The following is a 25,591-nucleotide window of genomic DNA, read 5'->3' on the forward strand; positions in this document are numbered from 1 at the left end:
ATAAAAAATAATAATAAAAAAAAGTCCACTTTATTCTTCTTTCCTCCACCAGTGAAAAATAATCCACGGCTCTCCGAGTCAGCGGCGCTCCTCTTCTTCTCCGATCCGTAAAGAGCGACGAATTAAACGCGCTTTTCCTCCGGAAAAAAATAAGGACTGGTTTCCTCCCCCAGTCCCTTCCCAAGTGTTTCACGCAGCCATGCCATACGGCAGATCTCCTCTAGGCTATTCCAATATGTACTGGGCTCAGGGTTTAAGTGCGGACATCAAAGTAAGGAGCCGACAGCCTGGTCCCGAAAGGTACATAAAAACTAAAAGCGCCGGTCGGGACTGGAGAAGACCAAAAAAACACACACCACCACCTCCTCCGAACAAAGCAGGCGCCACGTTACACTGGAGCCGAGAAGAAGGTAAGAAAAAGTGTCCGAGATGTTTGAAGGAAGGCGCTCGAACTGCTCAGAGCGAGAGCCGGCAGAGAGCAAAGTTGCTAGCAAGTTGCAAGGACCTTATCAAAGAGGAGCGATCTTGCGCCAACTCCCCGAGGCTTTGGAACGTCAGAAGTAAGTGATCCGCCGCCCCAATAGCATTATCCCTGCAATCCTTCTGTTGCTACATAAACTTTAAAGACGCAGGCCTCCTTTCTTTCGAGACAGCGTGCGTCTAAACGTTAACCCCTTCGCTCCCGAGACCCACCACACAAAGTTCCAACCAGTCACGTGGCTGTGGGATCGGCCAAAGTAGGTGATAGTTTAAAGGGTAACACAAATCTCTGCTCTGGCAATTTAGCAGCAACCCTAATAAACAACACAGCATGCTGCAGCAAATATGACACAGTCTTAGAACCCATCCTTCTCCAGTGTCATCATTTAGTGGAACTACACAGCAAAAACATTACAAAAAAAATTATGAGTGGAATTGTTCTTACATTTAACTGATATTACTTGGGATCAATATGTAGACACACTAAGACCACTGCAAGTAAAAATAGGGGGGGGGACATTACTCACAAATAGGAATGATTATTTTAATATCCAATTTTTATTACTTATATTCCATTTTTTTTTATTTTGTTGGTTTTATCAGGGGTTAAATGTATGCAGGTCCTCCCACAGAACAACACATTTAAAAGGGAAATTAGATCATAGCACTGTTATCTGACAGAACAGTAAAAGGTTTAAAGACACAGGCGGTTTTCATCCAGTAGAGGGTCAATACACCCCCTGTTGTGGAACTAAATGCCCCAAAGACATTTGCTTCCAAATGAAGATTCAAGTGGCAAGACCACTTAAGAGTCCTATCAAGACCCTTTAAAGTCCTCAGCTTTACAATGTAATGTATACTTGATTTACAATAATATGTGATATTACAGCTTTACGACAATAAATAATAGATAATAAAATACTGGTAGAAGTAGCTGATGCAGCAGAACACAGCAAGTTAGCTCACATTTATTTTTATAGCATTTGATAGACGGTCTTATTAATTCAATTGAAATTACAGCTTAAATGTGTTACAGTGGCAGACAAGTGTGGTTTTGGGAGTCTTGCCCAAGTACTCCTCCTCCTACTCCTGGTATAGCCTGGCATTTTTACCCAGGTTGGGAATTGAGACCCAGCTTGCCTGGTGGAGGACACCAGTGTTCTTCCACTACACTAATGGAGCAGGACACATAACTAACATACTGACGTGTGAACGTTAGCAAAAATGGTTAAAAAAAGGTCACTCATGTTCAATTTCTCCATCACATGGACGGAATGTTTTCATGGTGATGAACAGTAAAGATCTGAGAAAAAAAATATGATGGTGCATAACAGGATAAGATGTTTGAGCACATTCTTTAAGCTGACTATGGCTTTTAGCATACAATTTCCATACAATTTGATTACACTTGATGGTATGGTGGATAAATAACCCTGACGTTTGACCCTGGGACATCTAACCACATGAAAGTCTGTTCAAACTAGTTTACCTAAAGAGTCTATTTCATGCAAACCTGAATTTGTTTTCTACTTTTTTTTCTATTCTTTTTTAATGGAAGTTTGTGTGCAAGTAATGTGTAAATATTTTATTAGCTCCCCAGTATATTACTTATCATATGAAAACTAGAGATGCCACAAAACCCATTTACTTATTTTTATTTAGCCTTTGCCCTGCCCATTCCTGCATACGTTATACAGTCTTTCAGCCCTGACTGCTTTCTGAATGAGGACCCCCCACACGTATGTAGAAACATTTAAACACTGAAATTCCTTTCCCTCCATTTTTTAAAATATTTCCATCAACAAGTTGAAGAAAATGTTTGCATGAGCATGCTAGCCCTGAATAGGGTGACAGTACCTCAATAAAAGGGAGACATTGAAACACCACAAAGAAGAAAGAAAACACAGACATGTAAAAAAAACAAAGCATACAAATGTACTGATCACAAACGTACTGATTCTGCATCAAAATAAACTACTTATTCATGTTGGACCCTGAAATCTAGTTTATGCCGGCCTGTAGTTTATGATAAGTCACTATAGTGGTTCACTTTATAGGGAGTAAGGGGGTATTTGAGATTTAGCCAGATACATGCATGCATTGTGATGTCAGCCTTTTCAGAAAGCTCTGTCATCTCCGTCCACACGATAACACTAAAAAGAGAATTCTTGGAAAAATCTACACCTTCAACAAGTTTTCAGTGACCAAAAACAGTGTTTTTTTTTTATGCGGACAGGAGGCCAAATAAATATACGGATGAGTGTGGATGGGGCCAAATCTTATAAATATCAGTTTTAAAGGCACAATAACAATACAGCCTGTTTGATTCTAAGGGATGAAGAGAGGTTGGAAAATGGTTATGTAAGAATGAATGCTGATATTTTTGGGACATAGAACCACAAAAACATCAGAAGTGGACCTCAGGGGGAAAACATGAACATGCAGGATATGCATTTCACCAGCTTTGTGACATTAACTTAAATGCTTTGATTTTTATGTGCCAAAGAGTGAAGATATCAGGGTGGTAGACTATCCAGTCAGACTAAACTGCCATGCAAAACTGTGATAATTCAGATGGATTACACAATTATGTAACTTGATTTAAGAACTTCATAAGCTTAATACAGGAGTAATGTCCTGGATAAACTGAATAGGGATGCTTTCATACTTTCCCTCAAAATCTTCAGCAAAATACCCAAATCTTTAGTCTAACATTCCCATTCCAATTTATCAAGCAGCTATATAAGCCACCAACCATCATTCCTATGTAGCACTATTTAATGTAATAGCAGCAAAGAAACCCTTTATTAAAATAAAGAAAGTACTGAGGCAGTTACATCAACAGAAATAAATCAAATAAGTAAAAGGAGTTACACTAAATCAGCAATTCAAAAATGAATAAAAATAAATACATACAAAGAATAAAGAGCAGAAATGAAAAGTACCATAACATTTCTGTCTTATCTCTGCAAAAGTCAAACTAGTAGAAAAGCTTGCCCTGCATTTTCAAATGCAGAAGGAAGATGTTCCACTGATCTCCCCCCATGATACTTCAAAGGCTTTATTGTCCCTTTGATGTTGAACATTAACTTAAAGGAACAGGATATCATAAAATAAATGAATTGGTACAAAGTCGGATGCTTTTACAGTGGTGTGGTAGGGTGCTGCAGTGTTTTATGCATTCTTACATGGTAGTAAGCATTCGTACATGACAGCATGTACAGTGGCATGCTACTTGATTGAATTATGAAATGATAAAAAAAGAAAAACCCTACACATCTACTAATCATCCTGAGAAATGTCACACAATAATGAAGTCTTGTTTGTCCACAGTCCACAGAATCTACAAACAAAACCCAAAATGTAGCAGCAGGAAGCCACATTTAAGGGATTATAGGCCAGGATGGACCATTTACAGTTCAAATGCTCATGCATATAGACAATTGGAATGAGTGCACTATTCCTGCCTTTGGTTGCCATGTGAAGACTGCTTACTAATGTAGGGACTTTATTTAGTCTGGAAACAGCAAATACAACTTGTTATTGAAAAGACACGACTGTGGGAACATTAGGAAATCTAGAAGAAACAGTAAACATACAGGGTTCCTTTCATACAAAGGCCTACATATGTATGTTTAAGCTATAAGAACCAAATTTAATTGGTCATGTTATGTTATATATGTATATATTATATATATAAAATGTACTGGAACTACTTTAACCTGGATGATCTTATACATGCTTGTAAAAGCAATAAATGCATAAAAGCATATTTTAGATTTTTTTGGCACAGAAACCAACAGAAAGTCAACTAAACATTCTACTCTGCTGAGGTACAAACTACAGGTACTGTACTGCTAATTTCTTTAAAGCCAATATTTGCTGACACTCACATGATTCCAATATCACCCTCATCTCTATAACTATCAAAGATTAAAAAGAGTTCCAGGCAGTTTAGAAGAAATAAGCACCAGGACCAAGCCTGAGGTTTTGGTGCAACTCGCTCCAAATATCAGAAGAGCTGGCGTAAACTGGTTCCTCCAATTAGATAAACTTGAAGTAAGAATGTATTTGTTTGGGGAACATTCTATTTAAGAGAGGCTTTTTCACTCAAAAGCCCAGGCGACATCCAAGGTCCTCGACCCTAGGACACGGCCTACCTCAGCGGCAGCCTGCTGTCATAAACACCAATAAAAGTCAGGGTGCTGGAGAGTGTTTCTGCCCCTTTCTACACACCATGCCTCTGATCAGTAACTCCTCTCAATTACCGTATTGTCTGCCGCTTCTTTCGGCTTGGGGTTAAACTCTTAGCAGTTTGCTTTGAAGTGATTATCCCTTTATCTCGAGCCAGACCAAAGACTTTGGGGAGGACAATGGAAAATGAAACCAAGTGGGAGGCTTATGGCAATTATCACGGAGGTCCATGCGGAGAGAAGTGCGACTGTCCATTTTTACCACTGCAATGTGTGCATTTGAGAAAGAGAGAGCATGAAAGTGAGAGAGAGAGAGAGAGAGAGAGAGCGTGCATGGGAGGAGGAAGGGAGGGGAAGAAAAGTGAGGGGAAATAGCAAAAAAAAAAAAAAAAAAAAAAAAAGAAAAGAAAAGAAAAAGATAAGAGGGGTTTCTATCCATGATTTGCATGGTATATACACACCAAGGGCAAGGCTTTTAGAGGAAGTGATAGCTTAGGCAAATAAACATCACGACTCTGGGATAGTATCATTAAGGAAGCCTACACTGAAGGAGTAAAAAGATCTGAATGGAGGCAGAGGGAATAAACGTGGTTGTCAGCAGAATCGATCGGCATGCAGACTGCCTGGAAGACAAAATGAGGAGTGTGGAGTTTCAGCAGGCAAGTACACATGGTGCCTTAGATTCTAACCTGTTAGAGCCAGCTAAGAGCCCCACTGTAAATACAAAAGTCGATCGCAATAAACTTTAGGCTTAGCCCTGAATGCTCTTTCGGGGTTGTTGCAGAAGAGGAAATATTCGAAAACCAAAGACTAGAACTGTCTGGAACTGTCTTTACATTTCCTACATTTCACTCTTGCTTTTATCCAGAGTGACTTACATGTAAATCATGTTACACAAGGAGGGGAGTGTAGAGTTAAGAGTCTTGCTCAAGGACACTTATTGGTGTAGTGAGGTGCACTTGCCTAAATAGGGAATCAAAATCAAGTGTGCCACTAGTAGGGCAGTGTAGTTACCCGCTACGCGAGGCCAACTGTCTTTACCACCAACTGAGTCTGTTGGAGCTTTTGGGAGGTTACGGATGCCTAGCTGGGCTACTGAAGGTTATTTATTGACGTTCCTTCTCTTTCTGTTTTAATCCCATTTTGCGCATGACTTTAAAGTCAAACAATGTATAGAAACAATGTCTGATGCCTGCACTAATCCCTTTTCGGCCATGAAACCCGGCCTATCCGAGGTAATGACTTTCATTTTCTTTTCGCTAGTGATGGCGTGGGTTGGGAGGAGCCGCTGGATTATCGCCTTGGCGAGGATGGGTTTAGAGTGGACGGAGCTGACCTCGGCAAGCAAATGATTATTAGAGCGGACAGGCACCAGTGGCTATTGCTGCTTTGATGTCGCTCAATCAAAGGAGTGTGGAAAGTTTTAAAGCCGTGTCGGCACACAAGAGTCGGTGGGCATACCAGCATACGCACACACATACATACACATGCCCATGCATAAACGTCCATTTGCACTTTTGTCTGAGACAAACCGAGAGATACAGTACATACACATACCCACAGACGCTCAGTTGTTGCCTTAAAAAACAGAAAGCTGAGAGCATGCTCTGATCCCAAATGCTTTCTTTGAACTGCCCAGTCAAGTGTGGAGATGCACTTCCCCCTGGGTCCGACTCACCTACTCTCACCCCATGCCGTTCTAAGCAGTGAGCACTGGACTGGAAAAGTGAAGTCAACTGTTAAAGCGTTGAGCTTTGGCCCGAGAAATCAGGCATTATGCTCTACCTCCGAACTCTCCCACACTCATAGTCTGAAACTAGTCAAGCTGCCATCTGCTTGCGCTTGCGAGGCTCTTGTGCACAGACCTAGTACTCACTCTGCCCTCTTAACCCCTAACCTTGACCATTTCAAAGAGAAAATGCAAACCTCGGGTCAGCAGGAAGAAGCGACATTTCCACCAGTTCCTTGTCATCGCAATAAGCCCAGAATTCAAGAGAAAGGCATTAAGCAGGAGATAGGCTGTCATTGCAGAACTCAGGCTGTCACTAGACCTGTCGGAGCTGTGACATGAACAACATCCACAGCTGTCAGACAGTCTCTAAACATGAGGCAATATGCTGTCAGGACATGCACAACATCCAGACCACCATAAGAAAATAATTGATCCGCTGCTTATCTGACCCATACAATCTAAAAATTCATCATCTCTACTATAGAATTACAGATCTGTTTAATATAATATGTCCTCACTGTCACTCAGAAATCTCTAAAATGGTAACTTTACAGGAGAAGAACCTTCTTACGTTTCAGTGGAAGTCAGTGTAAAAAAATATTCTACTAATTCATTGTAGAGCATTTCTATTGGTCCATTCATCATGAACTGTCAGATTCACATTACGTCAAAAAGGTTTCTGTCCTACAGTGACAAATACAGTTTTCATAGCACACTGAGACACTCCATTGTAATGCCCTAACACATTGGCATATTTACCTGTAAGTGCACATAGCGAGACTGAAAAGACTACAGAGTCTATTTACCAATGACATTCAGGCTTGCCAACATCTCAAACACTGCTTAAGAAAAAAAAAGAAGCATATTAGCTTGCATTGCATTTCTGCTCACTACTGGAACTTTCATGGCAGCCACGTTGATTAGGCCTGGTCCGTGCTATAAGATTATGTAGGTACACAGGCAGTGACACAAAGCTACCAAAATAAATACATACCAAAAAGCACAGAGAGCCCATGCTAGCCTCTGTAAGTACTTTCTTATGACTATAACAGCAAAAGTCATTGCAAACTGGCTTCACAAACTTCATGACTTCAGTGTTCTTTAGGAGTGTTCTTTCCAGTCACGGGATCTGAATCCACAAGAACATGTAGGATGTAGCAGAACGGGAGATTGACAGAGAGTTCTCCTGAAAAATCTGCAGGAATCGTATGACGCAATCATGTCAACACGGACCAGAATCTCAAAAGAATGTTTCTAATTTCTGGTGGAATTCATTCCACAGAGAATTGAGGCTGTTTTGAGAGCTCTTCCTGATAAATAGTTAGAAGGGGTTACAGCTTATGTATGCATATATGCATGTGTGTGTATGTATAATTCCTCCTACTTGCTCATGGAATGTAAAAGGCTATGTTCTGATAATAAAAATTCCAGTGTATATGATCCTCTGTCTATGTTATGTCTGTTGGTCGCTATAGTACCAGTCTGCATTTCATGATGAGTACATAAGCCTTGTTCTATAAACTGGATATTTCTTTAAGCCTCAGAAGTTGAGAAGTGCTAAGAGATGTTGGAATAAATCATATTGTACATGAAACAAACGGATTCTGGCTCTGTAAACACTGGTAAATAGCACCTACAAAAGCAGCAGCACATTAATATTACCTGTCGCTCTTCCTCAGCTTGCTGTTGCTAGTGTTTTGGTCTTCTTTATATAAATATATATATAAATATAAATATAAATAAAAACAAAACAAAAAAGGCAATAATATAACCTGGTCCGGCTGGTTTAAAATGAAGGAATGTCAGAAATATGCCAGAAATTCTGAAACAGCAAGATGAAGTGCGACCTTAACAGTTGCATACCCAGCTAATATGTCCATGCAGGGCCTGTATGGGTAGCCCAAATTTGAAGCAGAACGTTTTGGGTTCCACATTGGCCCCACATATGGATGCCCACCAGGATCAGTGATGGGACCAAAGGGGTTTAAACATGGACCTCATCTGTGTTGTACAATATATAGTGAGCCTAGATGGGACCCATGTGAGATTATGGTGGGTTGTAATGACTGGGCTCATTTGGCAAGCCCAACTGGGTCCCATTAAAACGCATGTACTAACCCACTCAGAGCCCATGCCCACCTGGAACCCACCCCCAGCCCTTATCTTATCTATCCATGCTGCTATATAAGGGATAACATTTTCCACTTCCATGCAGCATGGGAACATAAGGCCAGAAACAACCCATCATACAATATCTAACCTTAAATACATGGAAGGAATTTAATTGATTGGTGTAGTGTCCATGACCAGAACTAGTCATCTTGTCAGCTTTCTTCAAACAAGGCATCCCATCCGTACACAGCTGTACAGTCACAAACACAGCTCCTAGTGAATGTCAGCAGGACACAAAGACAGAAGCAGATGCCCCCTTTAACCGTAACATGGTTAACCTAAGCGTAGAGTGAAAATAAACCGATCTTGATTGCATTAAATGTGGAGCCAGTGCGGTAGCCGAGGTTTTTTGAGTGACAGTCAGGGCTGCCAGACAGTTAACCGTGTCACAAGGTAAAGAGCATAAAATAGATAGAAAACAGACTCCAGTGAGCTCATCTGACCTGCTGCACAAAGGAAAGGGGGGGGGGGGGGTTGTGCACACTGAACAGAAGCGACTTAAAGTCCATGTGGCACACAGACAAATAAATAGAAGGCTGATTGATCCAGCTACATATCTGCATTCCGACTGTTCCAAATGGGAAACTGCACTACTGGTCTCCTTCGGTGACAGAATGGACTGAGGCTCCGTGAAGCCTTCTGCTCCAACCATACAACACTGGCGCATCAGTGATAAAGCTGGGGGGAAGTTGGCACAGACAACACAAAAAAAAAATATCAAAGAACACGCTCACTCCAATGGAATTGTTTATGCAGACGGCATGGAGTGAGAAGACAGGCCTCGCAGGGACAGGAAAAGTCTCTAAAAAGTCCCAGTTGGATCTTTCGATGCACTTCTGCAGTACTACCATTTTTGAAAAAGTACCTTGACTGCCATCCAGGGCCCAACCCAAATACATCAATAGGCACCTCAACCCTGTCAACTACTGTACAGCAGGATCCATAGGGGGCCCGGCAGAGGCACATGAAGATACAAACTGTATTCAGCAGTCAGACATGCTTCCTTTGTCTGTGAATTTCAGAGCTTTTTATTGTTATTATTGTTATATTTTTTATATAATATCAGATGCAGCCGTCATGCACACAATCTTTGCACGAGTGCTGCTGGTTCATGAAGAAAACAACACCCCCAACTGGGGAGCCCTCTGCTGTGTGCAAATACCAGTGACAGCCAGTGCTCAAAAACAAGGGTGTGGAGGAGATACAAACCTAGAACAATATTTACAACAGAAGAGTCTCCCCGTGTGACCATGTGAAGGACATCACATTTTTCCTAGGCGTTGTGGGGTTCTGGAGATCTTTCAACATCTATTTGAGATCAAAGTAATCAAACAACCAAGGCAGCAATATGGTATACAACTGTAGGTTGATTTAATAATATTCTGTATTATCTAAGTGTCCAGAAAGCAAATACATACATTTATTAATATATATATATTGTTTTAATATACCCAGTAGTAGCTATCTGAAATTTCCAATTACTGAAGTCAAGTGGCATTATTTTGGCTGCAACACCAAAAAAAGATCAAACCTATAAGTTTTACCTGATTTACCAAGATGTTTACACACCTCTCATACAGCAACTGTGACACCTGAGCATCAGTGGCCTTCACTTTGAGTAGTTGTCTGGGTTAAGGGTGTAGGTGCCATTGTTCACCAAGAGCCACAGTTGTAGTATAAGCACTTGTCAATGTCACACAAAGAACTTGTGCCTTCATGTTTGCATTTCTTTACTTTTTGACATAATCTGAAACTGGCAGCTGTCATTTGTGGCAGAATTCCAGGTTAATGGCAAAATCAAAATAGATCTTGCCAATAATAGAGCCTACAACAAGTAAAACATGCACAGAGGCTGCACTTTCGCACTGCACTCTTTCTCCTGACACTTAACCTAACCAAGATTAGAGGAACTGGAAGCATGGTGAAGGGCAACCTATGCAAAACCAGCCAGCCTCTCCTGCTTAGAGCGAGCGGGCCAGACAGGGATGTTCCACTAGCTTTAACCTGCCCTTTATGAGGTAATGGCACATAGCACCGCTCTCTCCTGATCAACAGATTATTTCGACACACAGGAAGGTGTGGGACAAACCTTTGATCCTCCTCGACCGTTCAGGAAATGACAACCTTTGATAAAGTCAAAACCAGTGGCGAGTTTTGGCTAGAGCAGAGATTGGTTACAACACCCCAGCGAGTTGTGGTCACATTAAGTGGGTGACCCTTGTGTTTGGATGGACTCTGTGACTGTGGCACTCTCTCCCTCAGACCACAATGAAGGCCTGAAAAAGTTGTGTTGTTGTTTCACAGACATCCTGCTGGGTCTGGATTCTCTGTCTCCCCCTCCTTCTCCCTCTCCGCCGTCCCACAAAGAGAAAGTGAAATGGAGAAAGAGGGAGAGAACGAGGTGGAGAGAGAAATACAGACTGAAGAAGCTGATCTCAAGATCTAAAATAATAATAATAATAATGCAGAACTGGAAAAATGAGAGATTCCTTGAAAAAGGGCACATAGTCCCCCTCTGCGTAGCGTGCTTTACTGCCTGAGAGACAGCGGGGGACACGTACTTTACCATGTGTGTGTAAAAACTACACACATGAATCTTTACTGTAATTACTTACTGTTTTTTTGGGCATTTCTGTTATTTTTACTGTTGTTCGAATGCTTTGGCTGTACTCATTACAGTCACGCCAACAAAGCTATCTAGAATCTTGAATGAGAGAGATGCAGAAAAGAAGAACTGCCCAGTGGTCATGCAAACCTATGGATTCTGGGCCCAGCAGTTCCCATTTAGTGATGCAAACACTAGCATAGATGTCAGCTAGCCTTCCCACTCACCTCTCCTTTAACCAGAGTCCAATTCTGGAGAGACTAATGCAGTTCGCACATAATGACGGCCTATGTCCACCAATACATGCCTTAATCATCATACCTTCACTTCAAAAGTTCTTAAGCAGTCTCGAATAGTTTTGCATATGAGAATCAAAATGCTAGCACTGACTTAGCTATGCAGTGAACTTTTTCATCAACAGTAAACTTTAATCCTATGATGTCGGAAAACAAAACATCCTGGCTGATCGAGCCGACGGACTGCATTTGAGGTGAGGGGAAAGTTGATAATACTAGTTGTGCTCTTTGCAGAAAATGGCTGCCTGCCCTTAGTACATTACTTCCAACCACAACAGTCACCCCCCTCAAGGCCTTTCACTCCAGGGAGAGCCAAAACTCCCCTGTGCTCAGAATTGGGGCCGACAGCAAAATCTGCACATCAAATAAATATCTACGGTGGCAGTGTTACTTTCGCAATGCCAGCCCAGATCACAAAAGCAAAATCGAAGTCTGTAAGAATGTAATACATGCAGGAAGATGGCACTGATGCCCAGTGCAAAGTAGTTTGTAGCTTCTTTTTTGTGTGTGGAATACAGGCTTAGTACAACTAGCCTCAAAATATTGTTCTTGTAGAGAAGGACCCACCCTCTTGAGGGGAGGGGGGGGTTGTTACAGATGATTTTTTTTTTTTTGCTCTCAGGATATTTATGTTGACCTGATCCCACTGACATGCTTGAGGAATAAGCACTTAAATCTACACTCTTTACAGCACTGGTGATTATAAGCGACCCCTGAGTTAAGAGAGAATAGGATGAGAAATATACAGTAAAAACAAAAGCGAGCAGTTTTAATGGACCTTGAGAAAGCCTTGGTCACCCCTTTGGTTTTCCAGTGGAGCCGTTGGTTAAACAAATGGTTCTGGCAAGTTGCAACAGTATCAGTGCTAGCAAACCGGAGTGTCATTTGGAGCATTTTTCAGACTATAATTTGCAATGCAATGGCAAACACAGTGGAAGTTTACAAAAAAAAAAAAAAAAACTTCCAACAGAAGCTTTAAAAGATCTCTCATCTCCACAGAGGTTCTGCCATAAAAAAAGAATTCCAACTATTCAGATCAATGAGGACCTCTTTGCTGTAGGCAGTACGCTAGCACCTTGTGCTGGAACCAGTCAACTTTAACTGTAAGGTAAGAAGCTAGTTATGCAGTCATTAAGCATTTGCACTCACCTTTCAGTGAGTAAAATCAAGTGAGCACAGGTGTTGAGCTGAGAGAACAGAGTTAGGTACGCGGGGCAGGGGGAAAACACTACACACACACACACACACACACACACACACTTCAGAACTTCTGAACTAAAAGCTACACTCATATGGTAGGAATGTTTCAGCAGGCATTTGTTTAGCTGCCTCACATATGGCCTTATGGATCAAAGGTGAGCTTCTTCAGAAGCAAACTCTTGTGATCAACACGCTCCAGGCTGAGAGGAACAGAGTCAGGGATTTGAACATTCCGCAAGGTATACCATCCAGGGGCAACATCATGCTCATGAGCTTTAACAGTGCTAGTATGAGAGCATGTCCGTTATGGAGTCATAGTGGTAGTATTGAAAGGTAGGAGCTGCAAACTAGTGCTAGTGTCCTGCATGCATGTATGTAAAATACAAACATGGTGCTGTGCTTGTTTTGAAGTCAAGGCTTGTGGATTGGAATTGGCTATGTGTATTGTACAGGCATATACGCCCTGGGGTTAAATTTACGATTAACTGTGGCACAGTTGAATAATGGAGCTCTGTACATAGAAGTGACATACTATAAACCTCAAGCACTTCATTGAAAAGAAGCTCTGGCTTAACCAAACAGGAATAGAAGATCCCTTCAGCTAGATAGACCTCACATCCTACTGAGAGGGCATAGACAGGACAGCAGTGATGTCCTGTAAGACTGTAAGAATGATGACAAAAAACTATTACAATGCTCTCGCTATGTTATGCTATGCGGCTCCCGTGAGTAAAGGAAAACCAGTGTGTTTCATTCTGGGGCTAAACAACAGGGTTGTAAGTAGGCTTGTTAAACCACATCTGGGCATTGTCACCCCAACCATTTATACTTACTATTTATACATCAAAGAACACCTTCAAATAAAGAAAATAACTTAAAATAAAACCTTTATGAGGCATCAGGGTTTGGTAATGCTGTTTAAGCACTGAATGACAACGTCCAAACAAGACGTGATGTTTCTGAACAGATGAACACGAGACAATGGCAATGTGAGAAAGATGACAAAGTAGCATTTAATAAAAAAGGACATCTGGATTTGACATGCTGTTTTCTCCTTCATACATCAAAGTAAACAAAACTAAAGTCTGGTGAACAAAGCAAAAACAAAAGTGTGTCACATTCAGCGGAAATCATTTGATTAAAACAAAAATGAAATAAATAATGGATGCATAAATACATTAAAACAATGCTGTAAAATCCAGTATGGCACATCATCATGCTACAACACATCAGCGGTGAATGTCAGTATGGAGTATTTGGGGTTGGATAATGCTCACTTCAATTAGGAAATCTGCTCCAGTAGACATAAAGCTGAATATGTGGTGACCCTGGTTACCTGGGGAGAGGGGAAGAGAGGAGAGAGAGAGAGAGAGAGAGAGAGAGAGAGAGAGAGAGAAAAAGAGAGAGAGAGAGATAACAAAAGTTAGGGAAGGTGTCACATGTTTGTTTTAGGCCTGTGAGCAGCAGGTCAGGTGGGTTTGGGGAGGAAGTTGACAGTAAAGAGGCGGAGCGACATCAAATACCTGCTGACAGATGGCACTCAACAGGAGCACTTAACACAGCGGGGGTGTGGGGTGGGGGGGCGTATTTGGTCCCCTACAGACTGCACTCAGGCCAGTATTATAATACAGCAAAAAAAAAAAATGCTAGCATCAAGGAGTAAATCATTGACTTTAGCCTCCCCCAACTCTGGCTGCTATGTTGAAGCAGACCAATATTTGAATAGTCAGGATCCCTCTTCAAACAGAGAAAGAATGACAATTAAAGAAAAGGAGGAAGTGCGCATCAATCACCTGCACAAAAAAAAGAAAGAAAAAGAAAAAAAACATGCCGCTGTTTGTTTACCCCTCCACCTTCTATCCGGATCAAAAGAGCCTTTTCACACCTGGAGGAGCCTAGCAAAGGGCCTCACACTGGACAAGGAGATTGTGTGCACTCCATAATAGCAACAAAAAAAGGAAGAAGAATAAAACACAAACCCACACTGTTGTGTAACCTTGATGTAACTTATGTTCAGTGTGAGTATGTTTTTTAGTGGGTGTGTGGTGTGTATTTTGTGTATATCAATGTCATTGCATCTCTGGATCTGGACTGCAACTGGCTCATACATTTAGGCTTGTTGCACCCAATACTGCTTATCCCACGCTGGTACGTCTCACATAAATTTAGAGAAGACTCCTTGATCCTATTTTTGCTGAAAACCAATCAAAATGAAAAGAGGAATGCTGAGAAACACTAATATACTAGTTACACATATTCCGGTAGCTTAACAGGTTTGAAAAGATCGCCCATTTACAGGTCCGAAAACTGCAGAGGGTAAACACATGAAATGAGCTCTTTTAAAATGGACCTTTTTACTATCAATCAACATTAAGTCACTTATTATTGCAGTGCAAATGCTGTAATGGTTGGTGTGGCGCAACAGATAACACCATTACCTGCCACTGAGCTACCACATCATGTGGGAGACTGGGGTTCGATTCCCGGTCTGGGTGACTGTGCTGCGCTACACCAATAAGAGTCCTTGGGCAACACTACACTGACCCACCCTCTGTAATACGAGTAACCTTGTAAGTCGCTCTGGATAAGAGCGTCTGCTAAATGCCATAAATGTAAGTGTAATCGTGCATGTCAAGCTACTATGTCCCAGCACAAGTACCAGTCAAAAGTTCTGACACACCTAATTGAATGCGTGCTGATCATCTAAAAAAAAAAAAAAAAAAAAAAAAAAACTTATCCAAATGCACCAGTAACCACATTTCAGGCACACGGGTATCTACCCAGTTTATAAGCACACATTTAACCAAGTGTGTCCAAACTGGTAAAAATAATAGATATTTGGAGACGATGCATTATTTTCACGTTACATGTATGATACATCTGCCAGACAGCTGCCAGATTCAAATGTAGAAATAGAGATTTAAGGTTTTTGTGTGACAGTGATCATATGTATGTAGTTCTTTTGTATCTAGGCATTTGCACTGACTAAGCTCTAGTTTATTAACACTAGGTAGGGATATTTTCAGGGCGACCAGTGAAGCACTTCTGGATAAGAGCGTCTGCTAAATACCATAAATGTACATGCTAATGTTTGGGGGTTAAAATCAGTTAAAAATGACAAACATATGCTCTCTGCAATTACACATGCAGCTGTTCAGTGTTTTGTAAATACTGATGCCCACAATATGCTCAGAGAAAATAACTGACATAATAACAATAAAATACTGCCCTATGCCCCTCCCCTACCCTAGACTACGTTCACACAACAGGCAAAAGTGGCCCAAATCTGATATTTTGCGTCATATACGACACTGATGTGTTGTGTGCCAGTGTGAAGGGGGAAAAAGTTATATCTGGATAAGGCCAAGTCACATAAAAAGGCTGGGGTAAACGCGCACCAAGATGCATTTGAAACAGATACAAATCTGATCACTCAATCCGATCCCGTCTGAGACGCATTTGAGACATGTTATTGCAGTGTAAACGCATCCGTCTCTCCAAGATGCCTCAACAACCAAATCTTCTCCCAGTACTACCGAATCTCAGTAATAATTCTATAATGTCTAACTTGACATTCGTGCAGGAGAATGGAAACTCAATGACAGCAGTGAGGGAGGTTTTCAGTGGTGGGGCAGTGAGGTAACAGACCTCATAAATCTGTGATGTCGTCTCTGTTCAAACTAAATTAGAAGCCATATTGCAACCGCTCAGTGAATGTTTCTCTAAAGAAATGGTCGAATATGGCCACAAGTTTAAAGAAGTGATCGTGCTCTTTTTACACAGAGTTTGAATGCATTCTCTGTGATTAGACCACAAGTCAGGTGCAGCAATGCTTTTTTGCGCGCCTGCGTCAGTTTAGGAGTGTGAACTCCTGTGCTGGTAAAGTGCATCACATTTGAATGCTGCCAGCGTGCACATGTTTTACATACGAGTGTTGTGACAGGGCTGATGGAGTGACAGTAGATGAAAGAGGTTCAAAGGCCGCTCTTGAAATGTCAATTACACCACTGACTTATGAAGAAGCGAACGGGTGAGAGACATTTGTGAGCTGCCGCATTTTTGAAAATGTCAGCTGTTTAATCTTTCTGCTGGACGACGGAAAGGTCCCAAGGGCTAAGAGCCTGAGCTTGTGTGTGTGTGTGCACCAGTGTGTGCATGTATTTGAACAGCGCACAGATTTTCAACAAACTGTGAGCGAATAAATATGAGTAAATATTGCGTGTGTGTGTGTTTATATGTGTGCGAGTACACACCAGCAAGTTGACCAGGCCCTCACCTCCTGTTGCGGCAGGCATCCAAGTCCTCCTGTAAAACGGACGCTCTCTTCTGGAGGAAACTGACCTGTAGCCAGCATGCACACAAACACACACAAACAGACACACAGCACAAGTTTGGAGTGTAAAAGAGAATCCCCTTCATAGATACAGTAAAAAACAGAATCCTACACTCAATAAAAAAATAAAAAAAAAACTCTAAAGGACTGGAAAAACAAACTTTGCATTAAAAACAAAACAATAATGTGTCAGTGGGTCATCCTCTGCATTTCTGCCCTTTTGTCACAAATACTTTTCAAACCTTTTCCCTTATTATGTTTTGAACTTTTCACTTGGTCAGTTTTCTCTCTCTGTCATTAACTGTAGGTCAACAAGATCAGCTGTACTGTGGCAAGGGAAAATGTGAAATGTGATCAGCATTAGAGCAGAGAATAAGAAAATATGTGCACATGATTTGCCCTCTAAAATGGTTTTCGGAATCTCACTTCTTGAATCTATTACTTGAACAATAGAATACCTATAGCTTTTTCCAAATCGTTTTAATAATCTCAATAATTTCCATATTGTTTCATTTTATTTATTTCTGATCGACCCGGCATACAAAAGCCAAGATTTTACCAAGATTCACAGCATTGTTTTCACACTTGTTCGGAAGTCTGCACTCAGAACCAATTCTGGGCTCATAATCATTGTTTGGCTTTTAGTCAGATAAATTCAATATGAACTGTGGATCGGTTGTCCAATTTCGAACATCACTTTTCTGAATGCATTTTGGCAAAATAGTGGGGCTTAGGTTCATTGGTTTACTGATTTTCATTATTTTCCTTGGATACCAACAAAGAACAGTACGTTTTTGTTGTCATGGCATCAGGTTGAAGCAGTCACGTGACAAAATGAACCAATCATGCAACCCCACGTGCAGCCCTGGGACCAGATAGCTTCCACACCTGCAGTGGGCCGCACCAGAGTTCCCTAGAAAAGAACACCAGACCATTTCAGGCAGACCAGATATAGGTGCTCTGGACTGCTCCCGGGCTGGAAAAAACATCTTTCACACTTGACCAAATGTACCGAACTCGCAGAAGAAGCAGACTGAGTCTGGAAAAAAGCTCTAGTGTGAAAATGCCCGAACAGTCATCCATTATGCAGAGTACGTAACAGCTATTACAGCACACATAGCCATCAATAAAGCTCGCTGATAAGCTGCTTCCTCTTCAGGAGTGCCTGGCCTTGACCTCAACTTCTTTTCTGTATGAAATTCCCACATACTTTAAAATAATCAGCCACCATATTTGAAAGGGGCAGGGGGGCTATGCACGTCACAAAGTACAACATGCAAACATATAGGTTCACAGAACACGCACAGATCGAAGAGAAAAAAGCTATTCAAAGGCCAAGCACTCTCACCCACACAGAACCCACACTCTCACAGTGATCTTCACTGGGGCCCCCCAAGATTACGGGCACCACAAAAAAAAAAAAAAGACTATTGTTTAGACCAGAGATGTTTAACGAAAATTCCCCTGCCACATACTCAGGCAGAGCAAGGTCCGCTGTAACTAATAAGCACTTGGCCGGAGCCCTTGAAGCCAGTTTTAATGTGGTTGCTGGGTATAATTGCGCGTGAGGGAAGATGAATCGGGCCTGGGACTTCAAAGCCCCGTAGCCAAATTAGATCCATGTCTATGGAAGAACTCGCACTACTTGTTAGCCTTTCCCCCCCACTCCTTGTCCGAGAAATCAAATAAACAAGAGACACTCCAGTTCAAAGCTGCAGGGTTCTGCCTTTCTGCAAAGAAACAGCTGAGAGAGAAAGAGAGAGGGAGAGAAAGAGAGAGACAGAGAGGTTGTCGGGAGAGGGGAGGATGTGATGACATTTAAGTGTGGTAATCAAAAGAATCAAGCATCTTAAGGGCCCCTTTGTAAGAGATCTAAACTCATATTGAAGAGACTGAATGCTACAATGTGTAGCCCAGAAAAGAGAACATCTCCCAACTTATATAACTCCAACAGATCAACACATCAGAACAGAGAGTAAACCAGGTTTCTAATGTTTCAGCAGAAATGTGTAAAACAGAACATCTGAAAACCAGTACAACTTGTGGAGAATTTCAGTCAGAAGTTCTGAGGGGTGGTGTGTGTGTGTGTGTGTGTGTGTGTGTGTGTACATTCTGTGCTGTGCTGATGTGAGTGGTGCTTGCCTGTGACTTGAGGGAGGCGATGGTGTCCTCCAGCTCCTGCCTGAGCTCAGCAGGCATCAGGCCTTTGATCTTCAGCTCGTACTCCTGACGGATATGTGTGATCTACAGAGACAGACACAGAGAGAGACACGCAGAGAGAGAGAGGGAGAGAGCAAGCATGAGACGACCACAAGCTCCGTAACAGCGCCCCCACCAGGCTGCCGCACACTGTGGTCAGCCACAGAAGACTGGAGCACAGAACAAGTCCGACCAACAAAGCCCTCCGCCGAGGAGAGCAGTCTGTCTAGCCCTTAAATTACACACTACAAACCATAGCCTGTAGACTAGGCTTAAACAGTTTGGTTAGGAATCCCCCGGCCACCCCCCACATGCACACATAACTGGGGTGCTTGTTTGTCAGAACTGCTGAATGGACAAGATGCGGTGCACTGGGGAAGAGAGGATGCACGGAAAGGTCATGGCCATAGAAGCTTCTGGAGACCAAACATTGCCTACAACGGCTTAAAGAAAAAGAAGCTACGTATCCCAATCTCTGGATTTACACTCGAGGGAATTCGCTGTTTGTCTCAGATGAGGCCTGCTCACGTTCTTAAATATGATTGCCATCTTTTTTATTTTTTATTTCCTTTTTTCCACCATTTTTTCTAAAGGGGGGGTGAGAGAAAGAGAAAAAGCGAGAGGCAGTGCAAGGAAAGATGATTGCCTTTCCTAAAATAATTTTCCTGTTGTGGATTTAACTGATTGTTCTGGCTTTCTGTAATTAATCTTTCAGGGTACAATGAAAGGATTGGGAGGCACTTCAAAGAGGGAGAGTATAAATTATCTGAACACAGCACTCTGTTCCTTTCTTTCTGTCCCAGCACAGTGTGTAGTAGATTAGGCCTTTGCCATTTAGCCAACCCCCCCCCCCCCCTTTTTTTTTTTCTGGCCAATAATGTTGGGAAAAAAAATTCACACAAGACAATCAATATTCTTTTGAAGAAGACAGTTCCTAAACAAATGCTTCAAAAAGACCAGGAAGAGGACTCAGCTTTACACCTGTGTAATATAATTTCATTTGATTTCATTAGTCACCTCTATAATCCAAGCATATCACTGCAAATCCAATACTCTCCATATGTACTGCACCCAGTGCAACTTGCCTCGCAAGAAACCCTGGCAGATAAGACCCTACATACTGTACCAGTATGCCAGCGGCTAATCAAGAGTCGACATTCCATGAGTGTTTGCATTGGAGTGTGGGAGGCAGAGGCGTTGGTGAGAAGGCTAAAGAAGCTGTTCGTGTAAAAAGCTGCTGTCTGGTTGGGCAACTCGCAACTAAAAGAGCCATGGAACAGCACGGTGTGTCTGGCTGCTGGCCCACCGCGGACAGCTCTATTAGCTCAGCCTGTAAGGCGTGGGACGATTTGGAAACCGTAGCAGGGAGTGGAGACCATTCCTTCCAGCAGCTGTGTGCAGATAGCCACAGGTGGACCCGGCTGCCCGTGCATATTAACAGTGCTGTCCCCCTCCTGTAGAGTGCAGAGATTTGTGCTCAGATGCCAGCCTTAACGCATGAGACATGAGCGTGGAGAGGTGGAAGATCCCTCGACAGCTGGGCACGCTCCTGTGGCAAAATGTCAGTAATTAGGGGCAGGAACTCTCCCTGGCCTGGGAGAGAAGAGTTGACACAGTCAGAAATAGATGCAGGATTCACTTAGTATTGTACAAATCATTGTTTGAAACTGATGCTGTGCAAAGTGATTTCACTGGAGTTATGGCCAAATATTCAGTATACTGTATTCTAACATTTGAAAATGTTTGAAAATCATCCTTTACAGCCACAGTCTATGCAATATAATTTACACCATTTCCCCCAAACTGCAGGAGTTGAGGGTCTTTTCAATGTGTCCGACTAAAAGAAATGTTTTGATTAAATACCGAAGTACTAATGCATCAAGATCTTCCTAACATTTTCTTCATTAATTTGTACGGTATCACTTTACTTGGATGATCCATTATAGGAGCCTCAGAGATGCTCACATGGCATTCAACTGACATTCAACTGAATGCCTATTAAATGCAACTGAAGTTGAATGTAAATGACTGTCTTTTGAATGCAACCCTGCACCTAATCCTAACCGTACCCTTGAATCAATCCTAAATCCTAACCATAAAAACTAACCCGAACAAGGGTAAGGTTAAGGTTAGGTGTAGGGTTACATTCAATCATTTATATTCAAGTTGGTTTCATTTTTTAGAGACATGTCAGGCGAGCATCTACAATTGCCCATCCATGTAAAGTGTTAACATTCAAAGTCTTCATCAGATTCATGATGTGTTTTTAAGCTGCAGAATGTTTTTAAGCTGCTGAACACATTCCAAATAAGAAAACACTGGTGAATGTCAGACACTTTGTGAAAACTGCATGGGTATTGAGAAGAAATGTCTTTGTTTCATCACTAATGTCTAATCATCACTAATTCATACTACAGGATACTTTCCCCTGCTAAACAGGGGGCATGCAACAGCACACCTAACTCTCTTCTTTAATTAAGTAGTATCAGTCTTCAAGCAACTGATCAGGTGTGCTTCTGAATGGTTGGGATGAAAAGCTGCAGTCACACTGCCCTTTGTAAATAAAATCGGGAACCCCTGCTCTAGATCACAACCCTACTCCGACACAAACTTTGTAGTGCTGTGATCAGCCAGAACATCCTTGATACATATGTGCTGCATGTACAGCACTGCAGCTTTAAATAAAAAGGAATTACATTAAAATTTATACTGTGTTATACTTCTCTGAGACCACGGGTCCAAATCACAGCCACCTGTGCCAAGATAAAGATCTACAGCAGGGTTTCGTGGTCTTGCCCATTCTCAAACTAAGACCAGATCAAGCCTCAGGCGCTGCTTCAAACCCTATCCCAAGCGGCATACAGCAGGCTTCAAAACCTGGGCTGCTCAGATAATGTCAGTCGATGGGAGGGTTGGCCGCTAATGTTGAATATAGCATGGTTCTGCTACTGACAAGGCTTTCAGTGAGCTCCCTCAGAGATAACTATCCACATTCATAGAGACTGCTCTCTGTTTCAGTGAATGGAAGGCAATGACAGAACCTGACAAACACCAGGGACTGGGGTGGGGGTGGAAGTTTGGGGAGGGTCACTTTGAGGACACTGGCTGATCAAACTGCACCGGGCTCTCGTGCTCATTGATGGCCCAGATTATGAAGGTACTATTCCCGAAAGCTTACAAACTCAGTACTCAACAATGTGACTTCAAGTGAATGGTTTCATCTTGCCTTAAAAAAGTTTCTCTCTCTCTCTTTTTTTGTTCCTGATGAAGCACTTTCCATTTTGAAGATGGAAAAAAGCAGCGCAGTCCCCCCCCGAACCGTTCTCTGTTAAAACGACACTATTTCAGCTATATATAGCTTTTAGATTGAGCTTGAGTTTGACTTTGCTTGGCTCAGGGTGTCACATGCCGAGCTTTTTGACAGCTGCCAACTGAAAGCAACAAGGCCTCAGTTCTTTGAACGTTCAAATGAAGTTTGTCAGGTCGTCAGGAGCTCCATGTATGCTAATGGGGGGGCTGTGCTAGATGGTTTTGGGAGGCGGGGGGGCGTTGTTGTTGGGGCATGAGGCGTGAGTATGCATCGCAAAGAAATGCAAAAAGTGACAAAAAACCCTCTTGTCAGATACAAGGGGGTATATCAAAACCTGCGCCACTCACAAAGTTTTGCGTCGGCAGATCGTGCATCTGGAAACCGGGCACGGCAGTTCAGTGGGGAAGCTTTTTTTATTTTTTTTTGCGAATAGCAAGGAGCTACTCTGTGAAGAAAAGCATAAAGAGAGAATGTTTTTTCATGAGAGTGATGTGAGGAGAAATTAGAAACCGGAGGAGGCGCTTTATGAAGTTATGAGGCAGAGATGTGCCTTGTGAAGTGTCAGTCATGTGGAGAGCGCAGCTCCAAAGCCAGCACCCGCTTTAGAATAGGGCTGGTTAATGGAAAAGGACTGCATCCACTCAATGGGGCTGTTGTGTGGTGCTCTGACAAGTCTGAATGATCTCAGGTGAGTCTGTAGATTTCTGAAGGAAGGTTCTGTCAAACCTACTGACGTCAGAAGATCAGCGTTACATATTGTCGCTGTCAGAGAAACCTTGTATATCCCAAATGGCAACTTTACAGAAGAAGTTAAAAACCCTCTTGACATTTAATGGAAGACAATGTAAAAAGATTCCAATTTCTATTGGTCCATTCATCACTATTCATTATAACATGAATTTAAAGAACAGTGACAGCAACAGACAGAAAAGCATATGATACCACAGTTCTGGACTAGCGAAGATTATCAAACAAAGCCTTCCTGTGTTTAGGACTTAATCATAGATATTGCACCTAGATTTTATCTACATGCAACAACAAGAAAAATTTTTATCATAAGGAACAGCCATTTTCCATGGCTTTATCATAAAACCAACATCCTATTGAATGTCCATTAGTGGAAAACTACCATCTGCCGATTTGACTTCTCTGCTAACAGCGATCTTCTCTGCACCAGGAGCTTTAACTAACATGTCAAATCCTACCTATTAAGAATATAACACTCCCCACTCCTCTTCAAGAAGAGAAAGCTCAGAGGAAGACTGCGTCACCTTTCTGTGCTTTTTCAAGCGCTTTGAGGGCCTAATCTTTTCATCCAGCGTGGCGGGGTAGACTGCGCAATACTGTATGCAGTCATTGCCGACATTTTATGCCAAGCAGGCACAGAGGGGCCTGGAAGAGCCTCTCTAGAAGAACATCTGTTTGAAGTCTGGGCAGAAAGAGGGCTGTTTTTTCATGCTGAGGATCATATTACAAAGACATGTCTTGGAAGATAAACTAGGGCAATATCATGGCACAGAAGACAGAGAGTAGACCTCTCTCCCTTTCTTTCCATACACACACACACACACGTATGTGCATGGTGCGCACACGTGTGCACACACACAAACAGAATGTGAGAGCTGACCTGGGGAGAGCTGGGGACTGGTATGCGGGTTTATGAGGTGGGAGTAGATGTGCTTTGCAGGCTCTCCTCTAACAGAGGGCTAAAAAGGAGGGCCTCCCTCGTCAAATCTTATTTCGGTAAGGGGGGGGGGGGGGGTTGTGCGGGTGCTTCGCTCATCAAATGTCAGAGTCAAGAGTAAACACCAGTTCAAACACTCCCAGCTGATAGTCGCTAAGCTATCAAATCCTGTGTGTCAGCCTTGGAGAAGCCTTTTCATAATGGCTAGACAATAAGAGGGAGCGGTTCCCAGCTCAAGCTTTCAATTAACCCTCCAGGGCCCTCCTTCCTGCTCCCAAGTAAACATGCAGACGCTAGAGGCAGTCTAGCAAACTGAGTGATGACCCTAATTGTCTAGTGTCTGGACGATACTTTCTATAACACGCCAGTCAAAGCCAGTGATCTATTAGTGTTCCCTTAGATAAAAGGCATTTTTGGAACTCCTCGGAGCAAGAAGGTGCCAATTCTTTGCAGCTGCTACAAAAAGCAAGCCAGGCTCTCGTTCAACAGATGCTCAGGCCTACTCCAAAACACTGCACTGAACGTCTGAAACCCTGAGCCACTGTCACCAGCGGTTTTACAGGAAAAACAGGCCGTCTCAAAGACTAAGATGCAGGTCTCAGTCTACTAATTACTCTTCTTTTCTCTCCCCCTCTCACTGTGTGTCAAGGTCAAAGCAGCCCTGTTATTAACCCAGCTTTTCCTCTGAAGCTGGGGCAGGCATTCCTGGCCTGGGGGCGCTGGCTCTAGAAGCCGGATCTCTAGGAATGTGGGGAATGCATGTGGGGTTCATATCAGTGACTTTGAGTGGGAAGATTCAGGTCTTGTCCGGCCCAGTAGGGGCCTCATGGGGAGGGGTGAGGCTGCAGCCTGAAGAGCCCAGAGATCAATCAGGATCCCAAGGGTAACCATACCTGCTCCTGGGTCTCCAGTTCCCGGGTCATCAGCTTCTTTTCGCCAGCATGCAGCTGCTTCTGCAAGGTCTCCACCCGCTCCTGGAGAACCTGCAGGGAGGCAATAGGGGAATGGAGGGAGGGAGCAGATGAAGGGGAGGAGAGAGATATGAATTAAGTATAGAGACAAACTGGACCTTGATTCGACATCTCTGTCAAGAAAGTTACCAAAGGCCAATCTGACAGATAGAAATCTAATCTTTCACAGGCAATAGTGATGGGGGGAGATCCATCTACAGATTTCACAATGGCTGAGGTTTTTCCACAGAACCTAACACTTAAACCCATCTGCCTTTCTTCTCAACAGAAAATCTGCAAAACATTTAAACCAAAACTGTGAGGCCAAACAACAGAAAAGCAGATTGAGGTTTCTCTCCCCAGCCCCACGCCTGAAACCAATAGAAGTGGAAAGAGAGGCGCAGTTCCTGCCCGGCACTTGGAACCAGATGTTTCCA

The 25,591-nt window shown here is 42.5% G+C and overlaps 1 protein-coding gene across 9 annotated transcripts in view; it reads right to left on the reverse strand.

Moving 5' to 3' along the window:
* Positions 1-25,591, reverse strand: part of cep112 (centrosomal protein 112) — a 161,090-nt gene that overhangs the window by 1,692 nt on the left and 133,807 nt on the right. For 4 of the 9 annotated variants that reach the window (XM_072694215.1, XM_072694213.1, XM_072694214.1 and 1 more), the window contains 4 exons: positions 25,098-25,187; positions 19,154-19,255; positions 16,955-17,019; positions 13,771-14,014 (listed from right to left, as the gene is read on the reverse strand). In XM_072694215.1, the coding sequence (XP_072550316.1) occupies positions 14,011-14,014; positions 16,955-17,019; positions 19,154-19,255; positions 25,098-25,187 (261 nt within the window). In that variant the 3' untranslated portion in view covers positions 13,771-14,010. The other 5 variants (XR_011980730.1, XR_011980729.1, XR_011980728.1 and 2 more) reach the window with 5 other exon arrangements.

The sequence above is a fragment of the Salminus brasiliensis genome, chromosome 12 (assembly GCF_030463535.1).
Source record: "Salminus brasiliensis chromosome 12, fSalBra1.hap2, whole genome shotgun sequence".
Lineage (NCBI taxonomy): Eukaryota > Metazoa > Chordata > Actinopteri > Characiformes > Bryconidae > Salminus > Salminus brasiliensis.